The sequence below is a fragment of the Trichomycterus rosablanca genome, chromosome 24, assembly GCF_030014385.1.
Source record: "Trichomycterus rosablanca isolate fTriRos1 chromosome 24, fTriRos1.hap1, whole genome shotgun sequence".
Classification (NCBI taxonomy): domain Eukaryota; kingdom Metazoa; phylum Chordata; class Actinopteri; order Siluriformes; family Trichomycteridae; genus Trichomycterus; species Trichomycterus rosablanca.
Genome location: NC_086011.1, coordinates 12065338 through 12090393, shown reverse-complemented (window position 1 = coordinate 12090393; position 25056 = coordinate 12065338). Strand labels below are relative to the sequence as shown.

Below are 25056 nucleotides of genomic sequence, written 5' to 3'. Positions count from 1 at the left end.
AAGATTGCAAATTAAAAAATTACCAAGATCCTTTTGGACAAGGTGGGCAGGCCAGTAGGCAGATCACGGATCATGACCACTTTATCCACTTTTTGGTGGTTTTCTTAGCGAATGACAGTTTTTGGCAACGTGACAAACTTGCAGGCCTTCGAAAATCGATTTACAGTGAGTCCTACAAAGATCGAGATTATTCTATTATTATCTCAAATTATTTAGACATTTTACTACCTACTGTACATAATATTATAAAAAGACTTTGGGAATTCTGGACAATTACACCACAAATTCAAAGTCATTTTGACTAGCACTTTTTCATTCCTCCTTCCTCTTATATTCCATATATTTAACCTAGTAACCAATTAAATATCTTAGCAACCACACACAACACCTGTCTGAGCACAAGTATTTGCATCACCACCAAATAGGTGCTTGCAGCCACACACACACACACACACACAGACACCAACAATTGCATACACCCTAGCATCCACCTAGAACATCATAGCAACCATCCACTAGCCCCCTAGCAACCACCAAAAACACCTTAGCAGCCACACAGCATCTGTCAGAGAAAAAGTATTCACACCCCCACCAACTGCATGCTTGCACTCACACACAATCACATATCTAAGTATTCCCCCCTCCCCCCACATACACTGATCAGCCATAACATTAAAACCACCTCCTTGTTTCTACACTCGAAGGCCTGCAAAATCCAAAATCGTCAAAATCAAAATATTATTTCAAATTATTTCCATACCTACGGTACATAATATTATGAAAAGACTTTAGGAATTCTGAACAATATCACACCACAAATTCACAAACTCCTCCGTTTCTTCCTTTTTCATACTTTCACACACCTTAGCAAACACCTAGAACACCAAAGCAACCAACCAGCACCCTAGCAACCACTTGAAACACCTTACCAACCACCTAGCAACAGTTTAGTAACCCTATTGCATCTTGACAACCACCTAGCTAACCTAGCTAACTCTTAGCAACCGCAGAACTACACCTAAGCAATCAACCCGATATCATAGCAACCGCCTGGGACCACCTTAGCAACCATGCCCTATATTCTATTTTATGTTTAATTAAACTACTACCATAGCACCTGCCTGGAAACACCTTGGCAACCACTTGGCATCATTTTAGTAGCAACTCTTTTCAAATACATGCTTGCACACATACAATCACCTATTTGAGCAAAAGCGTTCACATCCTTACCAAATACGTACTTGAACCCCTACATACTCTACCACTGCTGAACTGCAATTACACACATTTTCTTTAGAAAATAGTCTCTCTAAATACTCAAATAAAAAAGATGGTGTTGCTGTTAGTAATGAAGTAGGCCTATTATATTTTACTTGTTTAATTAATGAGAGTCTGTGGCTGTGTTTGCATATTTTTTTTACTCCATCTGGCCTCCAACAAAAAAACTTTGGACACCCCTGCTCTATAAAGCCATGAAGAAAAACTCACCTCACCTCAGCTCAACTCAACAGCTTTGAAATGAACTGGAACATCAGTTAATGGTTTTTTAACCAATATAGGCAATAGGCACAAATTCTCTCAGACATACTTCAAAGTCTTGGGAGAAGTCTTTATCAAACATAATTATAAAATAATTGTTTTAACAAAATCAACAACAATAAATATAAATAAATAAATTAATAAATAAATAATAACAACAACAACAACAACAATAAGATACATGTTTGGACCTTAGCAAATTAGAACTTAGTACAAATTAGTATATAAATGCATTTTAATACAAAGCTGTTATTACACTGTTTTAACTGTTATCACATTCATACTGATAAGCGCAGTTTCGAAGCGCGCAAAACTGACGGGTGAGTTCTGGGGGGTATTCCAGAAAGCGGGTTAAGTGATTAAACCGGGTAAGTTAACTCAGAATTAACGAAAACTCGACGTTTTCCGTTCCAGAAACCGAGATTAAAGAGAGCCTGTGTCAGTTACTATAGCAACTTACGCTCTGAAGCTAACCTGCTCGCTGGCAGGTTAACATAAACCTAACCCGGGGTTACGCACACTTTCCTCATGTAAACCCGGCGTGTATTTTCCTCCAGCATCCAGTGGATACAGACGCGCAAATTATTCGAAGAGATCTTAGTCGGGAACGAGTCATTAAGCTTAGTGTAGTCATTTCCGGATGGATTTATTCGCAAACCTTTCCGTTTTTATCACAGTCAATTCGGGGAGAGTGGGGACGGTTGCCACAAGGGGCAGCTGCAACATTATTAATCACAATAATCACAATATTAATAAAAAGGCTTGTTACAACATTAATTATAACATTATGGATGGAATGTTATGGATTAATATAGAATACCTTAAACACACAGTTTAGTAAGCTAAAATCATTTGTGGTTTAAATTGATTGTAGTAATTAACCCCAAACATGGTTGTTACTTAAAACATATGATTTTACTACATATCAATGAATGTTGCAACTGCCCTGTTATGGGTCTGTTCACGTATTATTTTTTACACATATTATCATATGCATATACATTATGTAACAGTTGTGTGTGGGTGGGTAGCTGACAGATGTGGATTTTATTTTATTAAAATGTTGTCTTTTATTATTTGAACAGCAGACAGAATATCCCTCCATGTATAGGTTGTGAACATTATCTTAAAAAATGAACAAATGTCAAATAAAACAGTGTAACATTTAATACATGTTCTGCAACCTACTGTTCTCGATCTTATGGAGATCTAATCTAATCTCATCTAATTATCTTATTAATTAAGATATTATGTGATGCTACCCACATTACAAATATTGAAGCCAAATGGTCAGGCTCTGTGCATGATCACTGAAAATAAAACAATGCAACAAGTTCATTTCCTTGTCCTTATTCTTTAGTGAGAACATTTATATTTTTACACCCTTAGCACCGACACCCATCTTAAATTCAAGCAACTGAATTTCTAGCCTTGTCTGTTTTATATGCTCCACCTGAGGATCACACTTTGCAGTTTGTTTCTCCAGATAGACCTTGTATAGTCCATTTTATTTACACCCAACTTGAAAGAAAGAGACAAAAATAGTATGTTATGATCAAACATAGCTTAATGTGTTCTAAATATTTCAGATATTTGGTAAGACATTTTACTGTTCTAAGCTGAGCTTTGGAGGTGGATGGTCCCTCATTTGATTCGGAACTGCCCATCACATTCTGTTAGAGGACAGTCACACACATTATCATGGTAGATCAAATGAAATGCCATGCTCTATGTTCAACATATACTGTTCCTCTGTAGGCCTCCCAGTATCATCCCACTCGGAGGCAGCGGAGATGGTTTCTTTATCGTCCTTCAACAGTGTTTTTTTTGTATTAAAGAACATTATTTATATTTATTAGGATCTATAGGGACATTTAGATCACTAACAATTGCAGGAGGCTCAAAACCACTCCACCAATCACTGAAGAGATGGCAATAAAAAGTGTTCAGACTGTACCAATGCAGTTCTTAATATTCCACAGTTTATGCACTGCAAACTAATGATTTACATGTAATGAACATGCCTTGAACATAGAAAGTTTTGTGTTTCATTTTTATCTGCTGCCATGTGCATCTGATTCCACTTGGATTACACCTAGATTGAATAAATGAAAGAAAAAACGTGTAAAATCGAGACAAATATTGCAACTGACATATTAAACAATTTTGCCCTATCTTTCTGCTAAATGTTGAATAATGGTTAAATTTTTTTTATTAATTTAAACTCACGCATTAACTCTGTAAGCATTTTTTACCATTTGCGACGTCTTTTTTACGGACACGGCTGTATTACTATACGTCTAAAACATTTTCAGGATCTGAATACGCAAACATTTAATTTAATAGTTCTATTCGTGTAAAATATGACGGGCTACTTTTTGTTTCATTTACATCCATGGTGAATCCATTTATCGCCACTCCATTGAGAATGCCTGTTTATAGGTAACCGTGAACGCGCTTCTGCCGGGTTTAATCTACTCAGAGTTGAGTAATCTAACACTGATCCGCTTTTCTGGAACTGAAAACTCCGGCTATGACACGGTGAGATAAGTCAACTCGGAGTTCAGGTTTAAGTTTGAAGTTTGTTAAACCCGCTTTCTGGAATACCCCCCCGGTCTTAAACTGTGTTATCGGGTCAGCCAATCACAATGAAGTGCGACGCTTGCGCGCGGTGACACCAAACCGAATCGCTGTGGGCAGCTTTTGCTATAGGGGCGTATTTTTCATGCCAGTTTAATTACAAACCAGCGTGCAATACATACCGGTTACGGTGCAGTAAATGCTGCATGTTGATTTGGAACGAATGCAGAACTTGTTTGCATGGTTACCACACAAATTAGGCCGAAACTGTGTTTAGAAATGATTTAGTGTTAAGTCAAATCAATGGACGGCTAAGGAAGCAGAAGAGGACACTGGCAACTCGATTCTAGGAGGCTTCGTTAGCCGCTTTCACTCACTTATAAACAGTAAGTTTCCTGCTTTAATTCAGTGCATGGGATGATTTAGTGATGAGTTATGTTTAGCTCAGCTCTGCATTTTTAAATAAATCATTGGACATTAAGTTAAAGACCGATGCAGGAAAGATAAATGTTTATTTTAATACATGCACGTTATTAAATAGGTACAAAATACAAAAGCCAGTGTAGCATTAAAGGATCATGTGCATTTACTGTGTCCATGAGAGAATTTTTATCAGTGCTAAGATCAAGTCCGCTCTGTGTCTTTGCGCTGTTAAAATGGCTGACTTTTCCCTGTCTGCTCCTGGATTGGTATGTAGCGCTCTGCAACCAAACTACGTCAACTGGCACTAGGGAAACAGGTAGTTCTCCCCGGTTATTGGCTGAAATGAATCACATGTATTCAGTGCGACTTCTGGTTGGTTCGCTAACAACGAACATAAAGCAAGAGCGACGAACGGAGACGCGTTAAAACCGGTATGCATGTTCCTCAGCACCCGAACTTTAAATGCGTTAATTTAGAGAAAGACACCTAAAATATTTGTTTGGTTCAGCAAAATTTATCACAGTTTTTATTTGTTGCATTCGATCAATTTAAATAAATACAACACGTTTCCACCAGATCTGTATGTAGCGCCACAGCTAATTGCATTAGTGAATTTTTTTAAGGTTAAGGAAAAAAAAAAAAAAACCCAATTGCTACTATAAACTCTTACTCGATTTTTGCTTTACACCACATAAACTAGACTTACTTAGAGGTTAAGATTTAAAACGTCTTTCACATGTCAAAATGAACCGGAACGACCCTCATATAAGGATGGCAGTTTCCATAATTGCGGGTACATTGCAAGTATAGAAAGACAATAAATATAACAATATTCATTTTAACATTTTCACAACATTTTGAGAGAGAGCACATGTTAAATTTACCATTCAATATGTGCTGATCTTAACCCTGTTTAAAAACATTCTGAAAAACAATGTACTAACAGAAAAAAAATCAGTCAAGTCTGTTATACACAAATTGGGTCAACAGAAATAAAACACTTTAAAACCCTGTTTTACCTTATCTCTGCATCCTTTAATTCATCGTTAAATGTAATAAGGTTGATACTTTTTGTCTAATGATCATTTAAGCACAACTTAAATACACAGATATAGATAGATAGATAGATAGATAGATAGATAGATAGATAGATAGATAGATAGATAGATAGATGCTTTATTAATCCCGACGGAAATTAAGGCCTAAGTAGCTTGTTATACATATAGTTATACATACATGTTATACATACATACATTCACATCATACAAACAAGTACCTGCATAACACACTACAACAACAGGGCCTGTGGGTACATATGGAGATGTAATTTGGTTTTATTTTGTTCCATTCTGCAAAAATGTCTTAAGGTGTGCAACAGTATGGGGATGTCTTTGCTATTTTTTATTTAAAAATTGTCCACACATTTTTACTGGGGACAGATCAGAACTGCACGCAGGTCAGTCCAGTATCTGTACCCACTTCTTTTGCAGCCATACCTTGTAATTTGTGCAGCAAGTGGTTTTGCACTTGTTGAAAAATGCATGAACTTCCCTAAAAAAAGATATTATCTTAAAATCTTAATGTTGCTCTAAAATCTGCATTAATGCTGCCACCACAGAAGTGTAAATTACCTTTGCCAAAGGCACTGACAAAATGCTATATCATGACAGACACTGGCTAGTATTTTGAATTCTGGTGGGACAAGAACAAAAAGAGCACATTGCCCATCTACAAGTCCTACAGTTCCAGTGTATAGGACTATGTAAACAAAATTGTTACTTAAAAGGTTATAGTGCACCTTTAATTAAAATGTGTAACAAAACATGGAATGTTATGTTACAATTATGGAATGTATTATTTAAGACATAACATCTTGTTGGAAACTTAGTTGCATACTGTGATGTTGACAATCCTAATAAAAACTACACTTTTTTTCATTTAACCAATGACTTAATAATGATTACTTTCTATAAAAAATGAAATTAATGGACATACACACTCATCTAACCATGTACTGCTGTGTGGTTGAGAGTCTCATTTAGGACTTTGTGTTGGTGTCATCCGTAAAAGTTACTGTTTTCCTGCTCTTGCTGCATTTTTGCTGTGCCTCACTCCAGTACCTACATTTGTACTTTTGCTCTCTTTAACTCAGATCGGCCACTCTACCTGTCTGTATTTCTCCTTTTATACCGCCTATTTCTTTCTTTTTGCAAATTTTTTGCCCTCTTTACTGGGATTGGCATCTCACCATACCCTGTATTGCTGTTACCTTTCTGCTGCTGACGACTTTATCAACTGAGAATGTAACCTGTAATGTTATACAACAAATCCTGTCTACATTAAAATACTAAATCAAAAATGTTAAATAATGCAAAATGCTTAATGTTATGGGGAACATTTGGCTCTGATGCATATCAACTTTGTTATTAAACTCTTTTACAATTAACAGAGTTGACATTATCATAGTTGATATTTTCCAATATTTTAGGCCTTAACTCCATGTACTGCGCTTAAACTAGTTTTCTGCCAGGAAAAGTGATATCACAGGGTGCAAGTGACATGCTTAAATTTTCATGCGGTTTTATAACTGAGTTAAAAGAGTTGACCAGAACATTGGGACAGTTACAAAAAACTGTATTACTAAAATTACATATTACACTTTTTATTAAATTATTACTTATTATTAAATTATCTAATTGTGATTCGCCTCTACTGCTGCAGATCTTTACTCCTGACCAAGGTGTCATACGCCCCCTCCGACATGTGTGCCGTATGAACCACATCTTTTTACCTGCATGAGGCGGCTTCATATGGGGATTTGTTTTGCAAATGGGAGATTCACGCACTGATCCCCTTTATCCCCCGTCTCATGGTGCAGGAGGGGATCAGCCAGCTGAAGCCGCAATTGCAGCAGTTTTTAGGGAAAACCCTGTTCAGCCATTGTCCCACTTTTTACAGACACACAGCCAATTTGGTGTCTGTGTTAACATCCAGCCGGCTTATAACAAAGCTTAGATTTGAGCTTAAGCCAATTATTTTTTTTTATTGCATAGTAGATTTCTTGTTTATGATTTATGTAAATGCATACAAGTGTCCCTATTTGACTACAGCATGCTCTCTGGTACATATGTAAACACAATGTGCATGATTCAGGGTAACATGCACAGTGAGTCAGAATTTAACAACATTTCTACACCCTCTGTACCACGTGTGTGTGTCTATGTGAGAGAGAGAGAGGTTTGTAGCTTCTCTCTTAATTTTAATCAGCCTGTTAATTACATTTTAGCAAGAATCAAACAATAACTAATTTGTTGGTTAATTGTTAATCGTTAAATCATTCACACATCTAATAGATTATACTGGCACATAGCAGGCTCAGTAACCAGCAACAAAGTATCTGAAGACTTCATCACTGTCTTATAATTTACATATTAAATCTGATTGTCTTAAAACTGTCATGATAATTCTTAAGATTTAAATTCAAACATTGATTTTTTATATATAGAAAACAGTCAGTTCTGTTGTGTGATTTTTTTTACTCAAAAATCATTCTGTATAATTATTCTGTTTATATAGAATTCATGTGCAGCCCTAAATTGTGTAGATTGTTTGCATATGTATACATAAATGTTGCACTTCTTTCAAGAAAACAATGTGAAAAATACATGCAACTCTCTTAATTTGTAATTTTTAAATTTCCTTTTAGGTGATAATGAAGAAAAAAAGTTGTCAGTTTGGACTTAACAAAGGCAGAGGAAATAATACTTCCTCCAGCCACACAGACCTGGATATCCTCCTTCGCCCCCCCTCTCCATGTCGACTAAACGTCTCTTTTTCCCAAGACACACTGACATACGCTCAGTCTCAGAAAGTGGTAGAGGTAGAGTTGGAAGGGAGGATCCACCGTATAAACATTTTTGACCAACTGGCAGTTATTACTGAGGATGAGATGCTGGCACAAGACCTGGCAGAGTGCAACAGCAACAAAGAAAACAGTGAGCAGGTTGAGAGCTGCATTCGGCAGGGCCACACAACCTCAGCACCCAAAGGCAAAAAAAAAGATAGCAAACATGGTGGCCGAATCAAGCGCTCCAGTGCCCAGCACTACAACCACTTGTTAAGCTCGGCTCATCACAGTGAACTAGAGGGCCCTCTGCCCAAACCCAGCTTCCGCAGGGCGGACACTTTTACTCCCTCTGAGGCTTCTCCTCTTTCTGTAGCTTATTACCGCTATATTGAGAAGTCCACAGAGGAATTGGAGACAGAGGCAGAGTATGACATGGATGAAGAAGACATGGCCTGGTTGCAGATGGTCAATCAAAAGCGGGTTTCAGATGGACATGCGTCAGTACCTCCTGACACATTTGAATTACTGATTGACAGGTTGGAAAGGGAGTCCATTCTGGAGTCACGGAGCCAAGCTCTGTCCCAGAGCACTATTGACGAGGACGCATACTGCTGCGTGTGTCTGGATGATGAGTGCCTAAACAGTAATGTCATTCTTTTTTGCGACATCTGCAACTTAGCTGTGCACCAAGAGTGTTATGGGGTGCCCTACATCCCTGAGGGCCAGTGGTTGTGCCGACGGTGCCTGCAGTCTCCATCCCGGGCTGTGAACTGTGTGCTGTGTCCCAACAGAGGAGGGGCCTTTAAACAGGCCAGTGATGGCCGCTGGGCCCATGTAGTTTGTGCCATCTGGATTCCTGAAGTATGCTTTGCCAACACAGTATTTCTGGAGCCTGTAGAGGGAATAAACAACATTCCTCATGCAAGATGGAAACTTACCTGCTACCTGTGCAAGCAGAGGGGGTGTGGAGCATCCATTCAGTGTCACAAAGCCAATTGCTATAGAGCATTTCATGTTACCTGTGCTCAACGGGCTGGGCTTTTTATGAGTATTGAACCAGTAAGGGAGATGAACGTAAAGAGCACTACATTTGCTGTGAAGAAAACTGCATTCTGTGGAAACCATTCTCCTGATTGTGCAAAAGGAGAATACACCGAGGAAGATGAAGGCTTTGTAGGGAGTAGGGGTAACAGAGGTCAAAGGTCATACATATTTGGCCCACCACTGCAGCAAAACCAGCCTGGGGGCAAAAAGGATTTAGCTACACAGCAAAAAAAGAAGACAAGAAAGAGTGCTGATTTGGTGTCAAGGAAGCCAATGGTCCTTGTCCCACAGATACCATCCTACAGGTGAGAGTTACTGCAATTCCTTTTCCAGCCTATATCTTTCACAATACTGAGATACATGCTAAATAAAACAGGGTTTCCCAACCTTTATCAGTTGAACTCCTTCTAACTGAAAACTACAGGAGAAAATGTAGGTAGTCTTAAGGCAATCACACACATCCGAAAGTCTTATTAGTGTGATTGTTGGTGTAGGTGTTCACACTGTTATTCAAAAGTCTGCTTTTTCTTTTTATGATGATGATGATGATGATGATGATGATGATGATGATGATGATGATGATGATGATGATGATGATGATTATTATTATTATTATCGAAAAATCTAGCAACACATTAGCATCTGCCAAGCAACCACCTTGATTACATAAAATCGCATATCTGAGCAAAAGTACTCATCCCCGAAATGCTTGCATACATACCTACAAGCATTAACACATTCTTATCTCTGACTGTGTTTTTGTACACGCACGTGGTTGGTGGGGGTGTGAATAGTTTTGCTCAGGCAAGTGATTGAATATGTGTATGTGTAATGTCAATGGGTTTGTAATGAATGGGGGGGGGGGGGGGGGGGGGGGGGGTTAAACGAGTGTGGGACAAAATGACTTTGAATTTGTGGTGGTGGTCCTACCCTTTAGTCACACTGATTAGCATGTTTATTTAGCACTTGTAATGAACTGGTTGCTACTGACTGACAAAATCTACATTCTGAATGCTGAACTGGTTCCACTCTTGTAATTTTTAAATAAGGTCTATCTAAGGTAAATTTCTTTACAGTTTCATGAATTTGGTTGGGAAACCTTAATCAATTTTAAAGACCATGCAGTAGTTATACATAGTTTATATATTACCAAAACAGTTTTGAAAATTTTGCTTTAAAATATGGGGAACAGACAACAGACTTGCACTGTGTTCTAACAGGCTTAATAAGATTTGCACAGGAGTGTCTGTACAGAGGAAAAACCAGTTCATGCAGAGGCTTCATAATTATTGGCTTCTGAAACGTCATTCTCGTAATGGAGTTCCACTTATTCGCCGGCTCCACTCACACCTCCAAGCTCAGAAAACTGAACAGGTATTTATAACATTTAGTGTTGTTAAATAAACAGATATTCTAGCATTATAGTTATGTTTAAATATTTAAATTTTATTATCAATAAACATTTTAGAGGGAGCCAGATTCTAAGGTTCAGGCAGTGAGGGAAGAACTAAAGTACTGGCAAAAGCTGCGTCAGGACCTGGAGAAAGCTCGCCTCCTGATTGAGCTCATTCGCAAGAGGGAGAGGCTCAAACGTGAACAGGTAAACATACGTGCAAACTTTTTAATCCAGACTTTCTGCTATTAGTAATACAGTTACATCATACTACATGATGAACTATAAATTAAAAACCAAACATTTTTGACATTCTTTGAACTGTAAAGTCACTGTGTCCTAATTGACCTTTTAGGTCTGTCTGGAGGATTAGCTGATGATGGACAGTAATAAATTCTCTGACTCTTGAAACATTGTGCTAGCACTTAGTAATTATGCACATATCTAAACGACTGACTAATTGATGCTACAAAGCAGCGGAAATATAAAAAGATATCAACGTTAAGAAATTGGAGTTCATGGGAACTGTTAAAGTAAGACACGCTAGCGCACCAGAGCTGACATTTTGAACTTGTGGGTTCGAAACTCAGCTCTGCCATCTTTTTAAGTATTTTTGTGATTTGGTTCCTAATTGCTTCTTCTGTTTTTTGTTCGACAAAAGCTCAAACTACAGCAGGTGGAAATGGAGCTACAGCTCACTCCAGCACTGGTGCTGCTGCGCTCCACGCTGGAACAGTTGCAGGAGAAAGACACTACATGCATTTTTAACTCGCCTGTAAACTTGTGTGAGGTAAGAATATGCTAAAAGAATGCATATTGTGATTTTTTCCTCTTTTACTTATCCAAAAACAGTTGCAGTATAGTGAAAGTTAAGCCAATTTAGTTTGAGGGAAAGTGGAGTATTGTAGTTTACTTTAGGGTGCTGACAGGGCACAACACCTCCAGCCTGACTCTTCTGCTTTACTTCTCTGTGACAGCTCTGCTATCAAAGACACAAGAAAATGGTAATGCTTAACCTCAGGAAATAATTCACATTGTTTTTAGGTTCCAGATTATCTGGAGTTTGTATCTGAACCTATGGACTTCTCCACCATGCGAGAAAAACTGGAGGCGCATAATTACCACTCAGTAAAGGATCTGGAGGCTGACTTCAACTTAATGGTGTCCAACTGCCTTAAGTACAACTCTAGTGACACTGTATTCCACAAAGCTGCCAAGCAGCTCCAGAAGGTGGGTGGCAACATCCTGCGGCAAGCCCAGCGTCAGTCTCTCAGCACAGGCTTGGACATCACCACAGGCATGCATCTTCAAGATTCAGCAAGCAAACCTGACTCCTGCCAACTGTGCTGGGATGAGGGTAAGTAACGAAAGGTTGTAGTTTCACAGATGGTTCTTCTAGCAGGTCTGAACTAAGTCAAAATGAAATGCAGAAAAAGGTTCAGCTATGAACAATTTTAAGAGCAATCATTATACTAACTATGGCCACTATTGTTACACAAAGATGTAAATAAGACCAGTTTTGTGTGTATGTTTATTTATAAGCATATAGAGTGAAAAACAAACACAATAAAACAAATTATTTACAGATTCAGAGGATAAACAAATATTTGTGGATGTCACATTGGCAAGCCCAGCCACTGTATAGGAAGTTGTTGGTTTTGCACAGCCCCGTGTTCCTAAAGACCTGGATTTAATCTTCACTTACAGTTACTGTCTGAATTTTGGCGTGTTTTTCACATTTGTGTGCGTTTCCACTAAATCCACTGTAACCCCGATTTAAATAAAATGGTTTATAAGGTTTAATGTAAAAGAAAGGAATATCACTTTAACTGTTCACTTTAAGTGACTGTCATTTAAAGTAAAACTGTACTTAGAGATGAGTTTGCTGGTCAACTACTAAACATTGCTCTTCCTATTGGTCATCTGATATGTACTTTGTTGTAGATTAAGCAGCTCACCATAAGCAGCCATATTTGTTAGTTTTTTTTTTTAGCTTTTTCACCAATTGACTAGCAAAACATCAACAATGAATCAGTTGATCAAGTGAAATATTAGATATCTTTTCTTTGTGCTGTTTTGATTAAATACCTTAAAAATCTACAAGGCATTTGGCAAATTACCACTTTCTGTTTATTTGCGTTTTACCTTGTCCCAGCTTTGAAAGTTAGTTCAAATTATAGGCTATTTATAGGCTAACTTTTAAATTAAATTGTATAAGATACAGTATAATTTACATTTACATTTTCAGCATTTAGCAGACGCTCTTATCCAGAGCGACTTACAGAAGTGCTTCTATAGTGAACATTTCATTTCTCAAGTTTAGGTAAACAGTCGAAGAACACAAATCTGCTAAAACCTGTTAGACCCAAAGTGGCTTTTTTTATTTATTTATTTATTTTTTGAAATGGAAAAGATTGGAATAAAGTGTTAGTAAATAAGTACAAGTCAGCCTAAGTGTTTAGTAAAAAGGTGGGTTTTTAATCGTTTTTTAAAGACAGCAAGAGACTCAGATGTTCGGACAGACAGAGGAAGTTTGTTCCACCATTTGGGCGCTAGAACAGAGAAGAGCCTTGATGCTTGTCTTCCTTTAGTCCTGGATGGAGGCTCAAGTCGAGCGAGACTAGAGGCTCGGAGGTTGCGTGGTACAGAGCGGGGTTTGATTAGACCCCGAAGGTAGCTTGGGGCTGGTCCTTTTTTGGCTTTGTAGGCGAGTGTTTTAAACTGAATGCGTGCAGCTACAGGAAGCCAGTGAAGAGAACGCAGCAGTGGGGTGATGTGGCAGTGTTTGGGTTGGTTAAAAACCAGACGGGCAGCTGCATTTTGAATGAGCTGTAAGGGTTTAATCGTGGACATGGGAGCTCCAGCCAGAAGGGAGTTGCAGTAGTCCAACCGTGAGATTACAAGTGATTGCACCAGAATCTGAGTAGCTTCCCTGGAGAGAAATGGACGAATCTTCCTGATGTTGTACAGGAGGAACTGACACGCTCTTGTCATGTTATCTATATAAGGAGAGAATGTCAGCTGGTTATCAAGAACAACACCAAGACTTCTTACCTTATCAGATGGTCTGATCTGGGAGTCATCCAGAGAAATGACTACTTCCTGGGTTGGAGACTGATCTCCAGGAATGAGCAACATCTCTGTCTTGCTGGGATTAAGTTTTAGATGATGAGCCGACATCCATTGTGAGACATCTCGCAGACATGCTGAGATGCGAGCTGAGACTTGCGTGTCTGAAGGAGGAAATGACAGAACGAGCTGAGTGTCATCTGCATAGGAGTGGTAGGAGAAGCCATGGGAGGCTATGACCTTGCCCAGAGAGCGGGTGTAGATAGAGAAAAGAAGTAAGCCGAGTACAGAGCCCTGAGGAACACCGGTTGAGAGAGTGCATGGGGGAGATATGGATCCCCTCCATGACACTTGGTAGGAGCGCCCTTCTAGGTAGGAGGCCATCCATTGCCATGCTGAACCTGTTACTCCAAGGTTGGAGAGAGTGGTCAGGAGAATGCTGTGATTCACTGTGTCGAAGGCCGCAGAGAGGTCAAGAAGAATAAGGACAGATGACAGTTTGGCTGCTTTGGCTGCATGAAGCTTCTCAGTAACCGCTACAAGAGCTGTTTCCATAGAATGCGCTGCCTTGAAGCCAGACTGGTACTGATCGTGGAGATCATTCTGAGTAAGAAAGGCAGACAGTTGGTTATAGACAGCACGTTCAAGAATTTTGGATAGAAAAGAGAGGAATGAGACAGGTCTGTAGTTGTTAATGTTTGTAGTGTCTAGTGTAGGTTTCTTAAGAAGGGGAATGACCTGAGCTTTCTTAAAAGCAGTAGGGACAACACCTGATGTCAGGGAGTTGTTGATGATGGGTGTGATGAAGGGGATTAGGTCCTGTGAGATGTCTTTGAGGATGGTGGATGGTATAGGGTCAAGTGTGCATGTAGTGGGATTGCTGGATGAGAGGAGCTGTGTAACCTCATCCATGGTGAGTGGGGTGAAGCTGGTGAGTGTGTTGGTGGGTTGAGGGTCAGTTGAAAGTGGGTCAGTCGGAGAGAAGGATTGATTTTGTCGATCTTGTCCTGAAAGAATGTTGCAAAGTCAGTAGCAGTGAGAGAGGCAGAAGGGGGAGGAGGAGGAGGGTTTAGAAGAGAGGAAAAGATGGCATGAAGCTTACGTGGGTCAGCAGAAGATTGTTCAAGCTTGGCTTTGTAAAAAGATGTTTTTGCAGCAGTCACGTCAGATGAGAACCTGGACAGCAGATCGTGGTAGGAGTGGAGATCAACACTGAGCTTAGATTTCCTCCACTTTCTCTCAGCTGCCCTTAATTCTCTTCTGTTGCTGCGCAGTGCATCTGAAAGCCAAGGAGCAGGGTGAGAAGGTTTACCTCGTTTGAGGGTAAGAGGACAGAGCTGATCGAGGGATGTTGAAAGAGAAGAGAGTAGAGTATTAGTTGCAGAGTTGAGTGGAAGGGTAGCAAGAATGTCAGGGTTAGGATGGTGGAGATCAACAGAGAGGAAGATAAAGAGTGAAGATTGGGGTGTGTTGTAAGGGTGAAAGTGTGGTTGGAGGTAGGAAGAGTTGGGAGACAGAGAGAGAAGGACACAAAGTGATGGTCAGAGAGGTGGAGTGGGGTGACAGTGCGGTCCAGAACAGAAGTTGGACGACTGAAGACAAGGTCCAGAAGATTGCCTCCTTTGTGTGTCGGAGGGCTGTGATTAAAGAGGAGGTCGAAAGATGAAAGAAGAGGAAGAAGACATGAGGACTGAAGTGTGGGGGAGATTAAAGTCACCAAGAAGAGTCCATCTGAAGGGAAGAACATCCAGCTCTTATATGAAGTCTCCCAATGAGCCAGGTGGTCTGTAAATGACAATGATATGAAGAGTAATCGGAAAAGTAACAGTAATAGCATGAAATTCAAAAGATGAAATGTTAAGGTGAGAAACATTCACAGTAGTGAATTGCCATTTCCTGGTCAGGAGCAAACCTGTACCTCCACCCCTACCAGATCCTCTCGGTGTATGAGAGAAGGTGTAGGCAGAGGATAAGGCTGCTGGTGTTGCTGAGTTCTCGGTGGTGATCCACGTCTCAGTCAGTGCCAGGAAGTCAAGGCTGTGAGAAAGTGCAAAAGCTGAGATAGTCAGCTTTCTGGACGGCTGAATGACAGTTCCAGACCCCACCTACCACCACTGTTTGAGACTGTTGCAACAGTTGGGGGTAGATGAGGTTGCTGGCGTTGCTGTTCCTATAATGTGCCCTCTGATGTCTGCAGGGTCTGTGAGATATAAGCACAGGAATGTTTGAGTAGCACATGCTGAGAAAAAAAGTTTGATAGATTGAACAATGTCAGAGACTGATCGTACTTACCCAGGTTAGTTTAGATTAGTAGAAAAAAAACCTAGTGATAGAGAAGACCAGCCGCTACAGGCGGTACCGTCTGTTGCGGAGCTTTAATTTTATACTAAGCTTAGCCCTGCCCCTCAATTCACACCTAAGCCTCTAACAACAGTCACCTGAAACCACTTTAACCAATCAGCAAAACACAGATTAATGCTGGTTTTTGTTTAGTTAGATTTTTATTCAGTTAGATGACAGGATACAGAATGAACTGAACTTAAAATAATTTGCATTAAATTTATGTAAGATAGAGTTCTCTAATCTATGAGTAAAAGAAAATATTCTATCAAATTTAAATGACCTGCTATTAGTACACACCTGCACTGTTAAAAGTTATTTTTAAATAAAAATAAAAAACACCTTCAGATTTTTCAGTTACAGTGAGTCTAGTGCCATCCAGAAACAGTGAGCGCAGGTCAGCAAAATACTCTGAACAGTGTACTTGTCCATTGCAGGGCTACTTAAAAAGCTGCCAATCCATGCATGTTTTTTTTTAATTGGGAGGTAAAAGAAATATGGATGACTTCCATAGAGACATGGGCAGAACATGTCAAAGATACTCACAGACAGTGACTGAAGGCTGTTTGCTGTACATGTTGCTCTTTTGCTTTTTGTTTTGGTAAACATTTTAAAGTACTAACTTTTATGCCTTAACTTCTTTATCTAGTGGACAGCCTCCTGAACCCTAAAAACAGATCTCACATGTCTTCAGATGAGCAGCTGCAAAAGCTGCTTGAGAAGCTGAAGATAGTTTCATCCATGTGCACTAGCGGAGAGCGCACCAAACGAATAAGACTTCTGCGCCGGGAGATCAACAATATACGACACAAGCTCAGCCATCTGCGAAGAACCTCACGACTGCTCAATGGCACCATCATGGAGAAAGACCAGGATCAAAAGAAAGGACAGGATGCCCAAATTAAATATGAAACAACAATTTTAGGTGCTCTTTACTGTTAATAGCATCCCTCAGCTAATTAAGTTTATTTAAACTATTTTATTTAGTGCTTTTACATATTCTATTGTACTTATTACTATTTTTCTTTTGTTTAGAGTCCAATAAATGCACATCTCAAAAAACTCAGGAACCAACCTCCTCTCCTTTACCAGGAGATGCCCCACCAAATGCTTTAGTATTTTGCCCAGGGACAGGATTGACAACCATCCCCAAACAGTTTCATAAAAAGCGGGAGGGTAGGTGCAGGGGGAAAAGAAAAAGCAGAGGAAGAGCTCTTAACAAGGGTCCTAGCCAGACAGTAACAATAGAGGATATTCACCAGCTAAAGGGAGAACACACTCTGTCTGCCTGCTCACAAGAGCAATCTGTTAACAGATTTTTCTCTCTGGAGAACCCCTCTACTTTGCTCAGGCTGGGTGTTGGTCGCCGTACATCCATCCTTTTTAAGAAAGCTAAAAATGGGGACAAGTTGACTAAAAGCAAGCCCCTTTCACTCCAAAATAAAGTGAGTGCTGACCAAACATGCAACGAAATACATCTAAGCTCACTGTGCACACCATCAGCCCAAATATCCTTCTCCTGTTCTCCACATCATCTACGTTCACGAGGTCCCAGTGCCATTCCAGACAGTGAAACAGAAAAAGCGAATACACCTTTTAAAGATAACGGTAAATTATCCTTTTCATCTACTTTAGAAGTGGTGTGTATACTTTAACCAGCCCAGTATGGTTGACTGAGTTAATTTTTATTTTTCAGGATTAACGAATGATATTAAAAGACAGAGGGACAGCCCCTGGCATTTTAAAAACTGTTCTCCCTCTCACCAGAACGTCAGGTAAGAACATTTAAGCTTTAAAATTTTAATATGAAATGTATGTCTTTATTTAACACATTAGTATTTTTTGCAGTCCAGGCTAAAAAGTGAATCTTTAGCAGCAATAAAATTTTCTTTACGTGCTAATCACACTTGCACAACAAAGTTTTAAACATTTGATTCCTTTTTTGTTTTTTTTGTTCAATGCATAGTGAAACTGAAAAAGATCAGATTGAAAGAGGAGGAGAACATTTGATATGGAATGTTAAAGTATAATTTGGATATTATATAATGATATAGAATAAATGGAAGTTAGAATACACAGCACAGCCTACCTTAATGTAAACCTAGAATCGTCCACAGAATTGGTTGGGAGTTTTCCAAACTCAGCCGAGTAGTGTTTTTAGCTGCTTTAGACTTTGACATCTTGGATATTTTGTCTAACCGATTGCTAATATAACCGAGCATCTTTAGAGTTTGCTGAGTTTATAAGGAAAGAAATAAACTGTACATAGACAAATTAGATTGCTTATCAGTATTGGAATGGATGGCCTCGCTAGTGGAGTCCTCGGCTGAAACAACACAGTGTTACCTTTCCTGATTCCCGCTTTCTGTCCGTAGTCAGAAAACAACAGGGGAGCTAACTTTTAACTCCACGAACAGAACGATCCTGACCTGGCTGTCGCTCTGCGGTAATACCCAGTTTAATTAAGCCTCCCACCTGTAAGGAAAGCCGTAGTAGGTGGTGTTTATTTAAAACCCCAGCATTTATTAATAACAGTAATAACAGAGAGCTGACTAAGGAGAGAAACTCAGAATGTACATGCTTCGTTTCATACGAAACGACTCCTGACTCACTTACAGCAGTATTGTGAACAGAGCATTTCCCACTATACACATCTCTTAAAGACACACACACATCCATGTCCTATAACAGCAGTCACTGTTTTTGTCCCAGATTTATCTTCACTGTTAGCCCATTTGTAAGTTTTGCAAGCCAACGGAGCTGGATAACATTAGACGTGCGTGTATGCGTGGTCTGCAAGACTAATAAAATATGTCTCCTGTGGGTGAAAAATAAATTGCTTTAGTTTTAAAAGTAAAATAAATCTCATAATGTCACGCCCCCCTGAACAGGTACTCCCACAAGTTGAAAACTCCTTGTGTAGAAAAGCACACTTTTTTCATTGATTACGGAATTCCCAAAGGCACCAAATGCACTTAATACAAAAACACATACATCACACATCGTCAGCACACTACACCACAGAAAAGTCTGTTCACTAACTTAATTGCTGCATGATTGCTAAGACCGCCTCATATTGCATATTGCGCCTCATATTTCATATGCTACAAGAATGAAAATTGTTAAATCGCTTCAGCACAAATTGCATATTACACTGTCATTTCACGGTCGTTAACGTGATTTTGACAATCATGAATTAGGTAGAGATTTACTTATAAGTCATTAATGCAAAAATACAGTAAATCTTAACTTATTTTTATTAATCTTTTATTGATTAGTTCTTCACCCCCCAAATGCAGTCGAGGCAAAGGGGAGAACACAGGGCCCAAATCAGGTAAATCTAAAGTTTTTTAAAAAAATTAAAATGAAAACCCTGTTACTACTTGTTGAAATTGCTTATAAGTTCACTTGTTGTCAAGGCAAGAGCAAACCCCAAAAGCCAAATGACCTGGAACCACTCAGCTTGGTTTGGGCTAAATGCAGTGGCTATCCCTCATACCCTGCAATGGTATGCTTTGTTGTGATTTACTCCCACAATCAGAATAATTGTCAGTGGCTTAAATTCTTTATTCTAAACATTCTTGTTTTCTGCAGACGGTAGACCCCCTTATGCCTAAGGAGGGTATCCTTCATAATGGAATTCCGATCCCAGTGCCACATAAAGACGTGCTGAAACTGGGGAAGCGCAGGCAGATGGAGACTAAGGACAAACTCTTCCTCGTCTTGTTTTTTGACACAAAGAGAACATGGTAAAACATATTGGGGGAGAGGGAACTGTTTTCACATTTAGTTATCACATCACAGCCTGCCAAACACATATTCTATGGCCTCGATGATTGGTTCTTAAGCTTAGACACAAAAGGCTGCAGATTTTTCATACCAGCTAAACACAAGGTAAATCAAATACAGTTATGAAGTAGTTTGAAGACCAAGTTGTAAACAAATGGAATCAAGCGTAGGTTTTCTTGCTTGGTATGAAAACCAGCAGGAGGGATTTAATAGGGATAGGGATTTAATACTTCTCAAGCAAATAATCATAGTGCCACTAGTTAGTTTCTGGTATCTCTGGTTTATGTACAGGTCCTACTAGGGCTGGGCGATTTTCACGATTAATTCGGTTAATTCGCATGAACGTTTTCACCCGATGTGACAATCGCGATTGTTTACATACTTTATACGTAATAAATTTATATTGTTTAATTAAAATACCAACATGTCACGAAGCAGAAACTGACCAGACGCTCGCGGAATATAAATCAGGGAAAGTTTAATATAAAAAGGGCGAAAACAGTGTACAAAATCAGGTAGAGTCCAAAACCAGCGAAAACCAAAACAGTAAACGGAAGACAACAAGGATTATACACGGTAACGGTTAGATTCAGTAATAAGGAGCGCAAACACGATCGGCAAAACGAGACACAAACAGAAGAGTTTAATTAAGATTCAGTGAATCAAACACAGCCGTACTGAATCAAAATACGGAGCCGATGAGCGCGATCAGGATTGGCTGGAAAGTAACGAGTTACATTTACTCGCGTTACTGTAATTGAGTCGTTTTTTTGTGTACTTGTACTTTTTAAAGTAGATTTTACAGCCTGTAATTTTACTTTTACTTAAGTAAGCTTTGTACTAAGAATTGTAATTCGCTACATTTTAAATCACATCCGATACTGAGTAAAAAAAACGCGTCTGGGAAACTGCTGCAGTGAATTCTGCGATAGGGAGTCGGATCTTTTGTCTCGGTTCCTTTTAAAGAGCCGCATGTATGTAACGACTCCCAAATGCGCGAATCGGTTCCTTTATTTTGGCTTAAAGGGCCGTTCAATCGGATCGAATCATTCTACGACACATAATAGTGGTTAATACAGTTTGAAAGTTTTATGGGACTAAAATGACACATTACACATCCTTAAATGTTTAAAATGTTGTATCCACCCCCCAAATCACAAGAGGACAAAATCAAAGCTGAGCTGAGTGATCACTTGATGCCCCCCCCCAATGTAGATACTGATACAGACTCACTCAGTGGTGGAAACAGCACAGTACAGGCTCGTGTTCCTTTTAAGAAACCTGTAAAGAACTTTTTGTAGTTTTTTTCCTAATGTAAGGAGGTTCTGCTGAACATTATTTAAAATAAAAGTTGTTTGTGAGCTATTCTTAGATATAGATAGATAAGGATATAGATCATTTAGATTTATTTTGTTTTAATTATTGTTAATTATTGTGATATCGTTATTGTTATAAAGTTTGAGTCCCTTAAAAGGATAATTATAGGTGGTGCTGTTACTATTTTTGCACTGCTGCAGCCTTTAATTACAATGCAAAAAAAGAAATTTCAGTCTTATTTTAATTGCATTATACAAGAACAAAAAAAATCTAAATCGTAATCGACAATCGGGTATAATTTTAAAATAATCGAGATTTTTTTTTTTTTTTGCAAAATCGCCCAGCCCTAGGTCCTACATCCACAACTTGATTGACATACAGTCGAATATGTTTACATACACCTTTTTCACAGTTCAGTATCGAAGTAGTAGGAAATGTGCACTAGGATTAATGAATCCTAGTGCACATTTCCTACTACTTCGATACTATATTTTAAGAATGTGAAATGTCAGACAATGATTTTAGATTTTATTTATTTTATCACATGTCCAGTGGCTCAGAAGTTTACATATACGTTGTTAGTATTTAGTAGCATTGCCTTTTACACTGTTTAACTTGGGTCAAACACAATTTTTTCCCATGGAATTTTTATGGCATTGAGATCAGGGCTTTATGGTGGTCACTGCATTATCTTTACTTTGTTGTCCTTAAGCCATTTTGCCACAGCTGTGGAAATATGCTTAGGGTCATTGTCCATTTGAAAGACCCATTTGCACCCAACTTGCTGGCTAATATCTTGATTTGTTGCTTCAATATCTCCACATATTTATTCTTCCTCATAATGCCATTTATTTTGTAAAGTGCACTCAATAGATAAATGTTATGATGGCTGTGTGATCCCATGGTTTTTAAACTTGCATATTATTGTTTGAACAGATAACCATGGTACCTTCTGGCTCCTGTCATCTTCTGCACGTCATTCTTTATGAAATGTTGTGATAATGTGGTGTACTCTAATGCGCCTTCCTGCTTTGCTTGATGCATGTGAAGCTACCTATTTACTTTTTCTGATCCCCTTAAAACAGTATGTTAAAGTTTTCTGCCATATCTCTCACCCGATCATTGTTGAATTTTTCCCTCATTAAAACACTAACCAGTTTCTAAGGTGGACCATGCAAGCTTATCCAGACATCATAAGTGTTTTACTATTTCACTAGTGAAACACTTAGAATACTGCATGCACAAAATCATGTGAACTGGTCAGTAATAAAGATACCACAGACCTGGTTCGAATTAATGCAGTTTCATTATACTGAGATGCCAGTGGTAGCTCTACAGTAGGCTTTGGACATGAACATGAGCTTTTTTTTCTCGCTGATTATGCTATTGTTTTCTATGGAGTGTGGCAGAGCCGCCTTCCTTGAGCAGCACACACCCCGGACATTTGCTTCATTGGCTCGTGATTTGAGCGCTTGCCGAACTTTGGCCCAGTTTGCCCTGACCTTTTCAAAGCACTTCTAGTGACACAAACTGTGTCATATGACCTGGTAAAACGACTCGGGCTGTACGAACATGGAGAAAAAGTGAATTCTTACCATTTCTCAGTATTTCGAGCTGTATAACAACTTTAAAAGTGTACCACAACATAGTGAGGAAAAAACAGCTAAACATAGATACATGTGGATGGTTTCAGGGTGGATTTGATGATTTTAAATTTTGCCGGTAATTTGCAGTGAGTGTGTTTTGATGATGTTTCTCCGCACTGCACTGAGCTAGTAGGCAGTTTGGGCCCAACCTTGCCGTTAGCAAAGCGCAAAACACTTCCCACATGAATGTCCCCTAACAATTGTCTACATTCTGCATATTTATTACCCGAAGCCTCTTCAGTCTGTCAGCAAAAGCATGAACATGATATCAATACTTAAGCACAGTCAACTTATGTAAACTTCTGACCCACTGGAATTTTGACATGGTGAATTATAAGCAAAATGATCTGTTTGTAAACATATGTTGGAAACAATGTGTCATATACAAAGTAAATATTCTGACCTTGCTAAAACTATACTGTAGTTTGCTGACATGGAATCTGCACAGGGGATACATATGAGTTTTAATGACCTCAACCAACCGACCTCAATGCCACGGAGCATTGTCCTGTCAGGAAAAAAACATCCTCAGAGCTGATGGAAGTACATCACCTTGCCAGGCTGGAAGTTGTTGTGTTAGAATAGACCCAACCAGCTAGTGTGTGGGAATTGACTGACTAAATTGGATGAAAATATGTGAAAACAGAATAAAACGCTTACACTAACACATCTGTGCTCTTTGTCTGGGCATTTTAAACTGCTCATGTTTTAAATTTTCTGTCTTAAACCAATTGATTCCTTATGTGTTAATCAACAGGCAATGGCTACCCCTGGGCAAGCTCCATCCAATGGGAGTTGATGACGCTCTGGATAAGCTTTACTTAAAGGAAGGCAAGAAATCGAATGTGCGGAAGTCTGTGCGCAAGGCATATGACCGAGCAATGGCACACCTCAGCCACATACGGAAAGATTAACCTCAGCCCATCCTCCTTTATATAAAAGTATTATATACAGCAGATAGTATATATTGTGTGATAGTGGTTGGACATTGGTGAAGTGTGAGAAATTTGCAGGGAATTCAAAAGATATTTTATTCTATTCATGTCAACTTGATTATTAGGCAAGTTTTGCATTTTAAATAAGCTTGATTCGTCTTGCAACTTACAGCAAGCCACCTATTTAAAACTTTTAAAGTATTTTTAAGAAAGCCTAAAACATAAAATAAGGCATATACCAACCCTGTCATGCAAATCATTTTTTATTTAATCTGTTAGATTACAGATAGAAATGAACAGTAGGATAAAGTAAAAAAAAAATCATTTTATGAATTACACTGGAACCCATACAAGAAAAACTTGTTTCTTATGTATTTTTAATATGCTCCAAATATGTAATATATAAACTAAATATGATTTCAGAATAAATCTTTTGTTGTACACTCACATACACTCTATACACTAAAGTATCGGGACACCTGGTCAGACACTGATGTTGGATGAGAGAGCCCAGATCTCCAGTCTAGTTTATCACAAAGGTGTTCAATGAGGTTGAGGTTAAGGCTTTGTACAGGCCAGTAAAGTTCATTTATATCAAACTCATCCGGCCATGTGTTCTTGCTTTGTGCGCTGGGGCACAGTCATACTGGAACATACACAGTCAAACTTCTAAAGCACTAAAAGTTTCCTTCACTGGAACTGTGAGGCACAATGCAAACTCCAGGTATTTGCCAAACCTAGACTCATCAATCAAATAGAGAAGATTAATCACTTCACAGAACACGTTTCCCCTGCTACAGAGTGTAGTAGCAGTGTGCTTACACCACACCATCCAACGTTTGCCATTGTGTTTGGTGATGTAAGGTTTGTTTGCGACTCCTCGGCCATGGAAACCCATAATAATAATAATAATAATAAGTTCAACTTATATAGCGCCTTTCACCAAGCTCAAGGTCGCTGTACAGTATATAAAGTGAAAACAAACGACAACACGCAAAACAAGACAAAACAAAAACAAAACAAAAACAATTCAACAGTGAGTAAGGATAGCCATGCCATGAAGCTCCCGGTGCACATTTTTTGTGCTGATGTTAATGCCAGAGGAGGTTTGAAACTTTATTGAGTCAGTAGTGT

The 25056-nt window shown here is 38.9% G+C and overlaps 1 protein-coding gene across 1 annotated transcript; it reads left to right on the top strand.

The window, feature by feature from the left end:
* The first annotated feature begins 4956 nt into the window (after nt 1-4956).
* brpf3a (bromodomain and PHD finger containing, 3a) lies at nt 4957-23950 on the top strand. The gene is given in 14 exon segments (XM_062986631.1): nt 4957-4973; nt 8249-9738; nt 10654-10807; nt 10902-11033; nt 11488-11616; nt 11871-12183; nt 16885-17160; nt 17271-17843; nt 17932-18010; nt 19514-19569; nt 19655-19743; nt 19830-19984; nt 23745-23897; nt 23899-23950. Coding segments are annotated over 13 exon segments (3621 nt in total). The 5' UTR covers nt 4957-4973; nt 8249-8254; the 3' UTR covers nt 23927-23950.
* Nucleotides 23951-25056: the final 1106 nt, after the last annotated feature.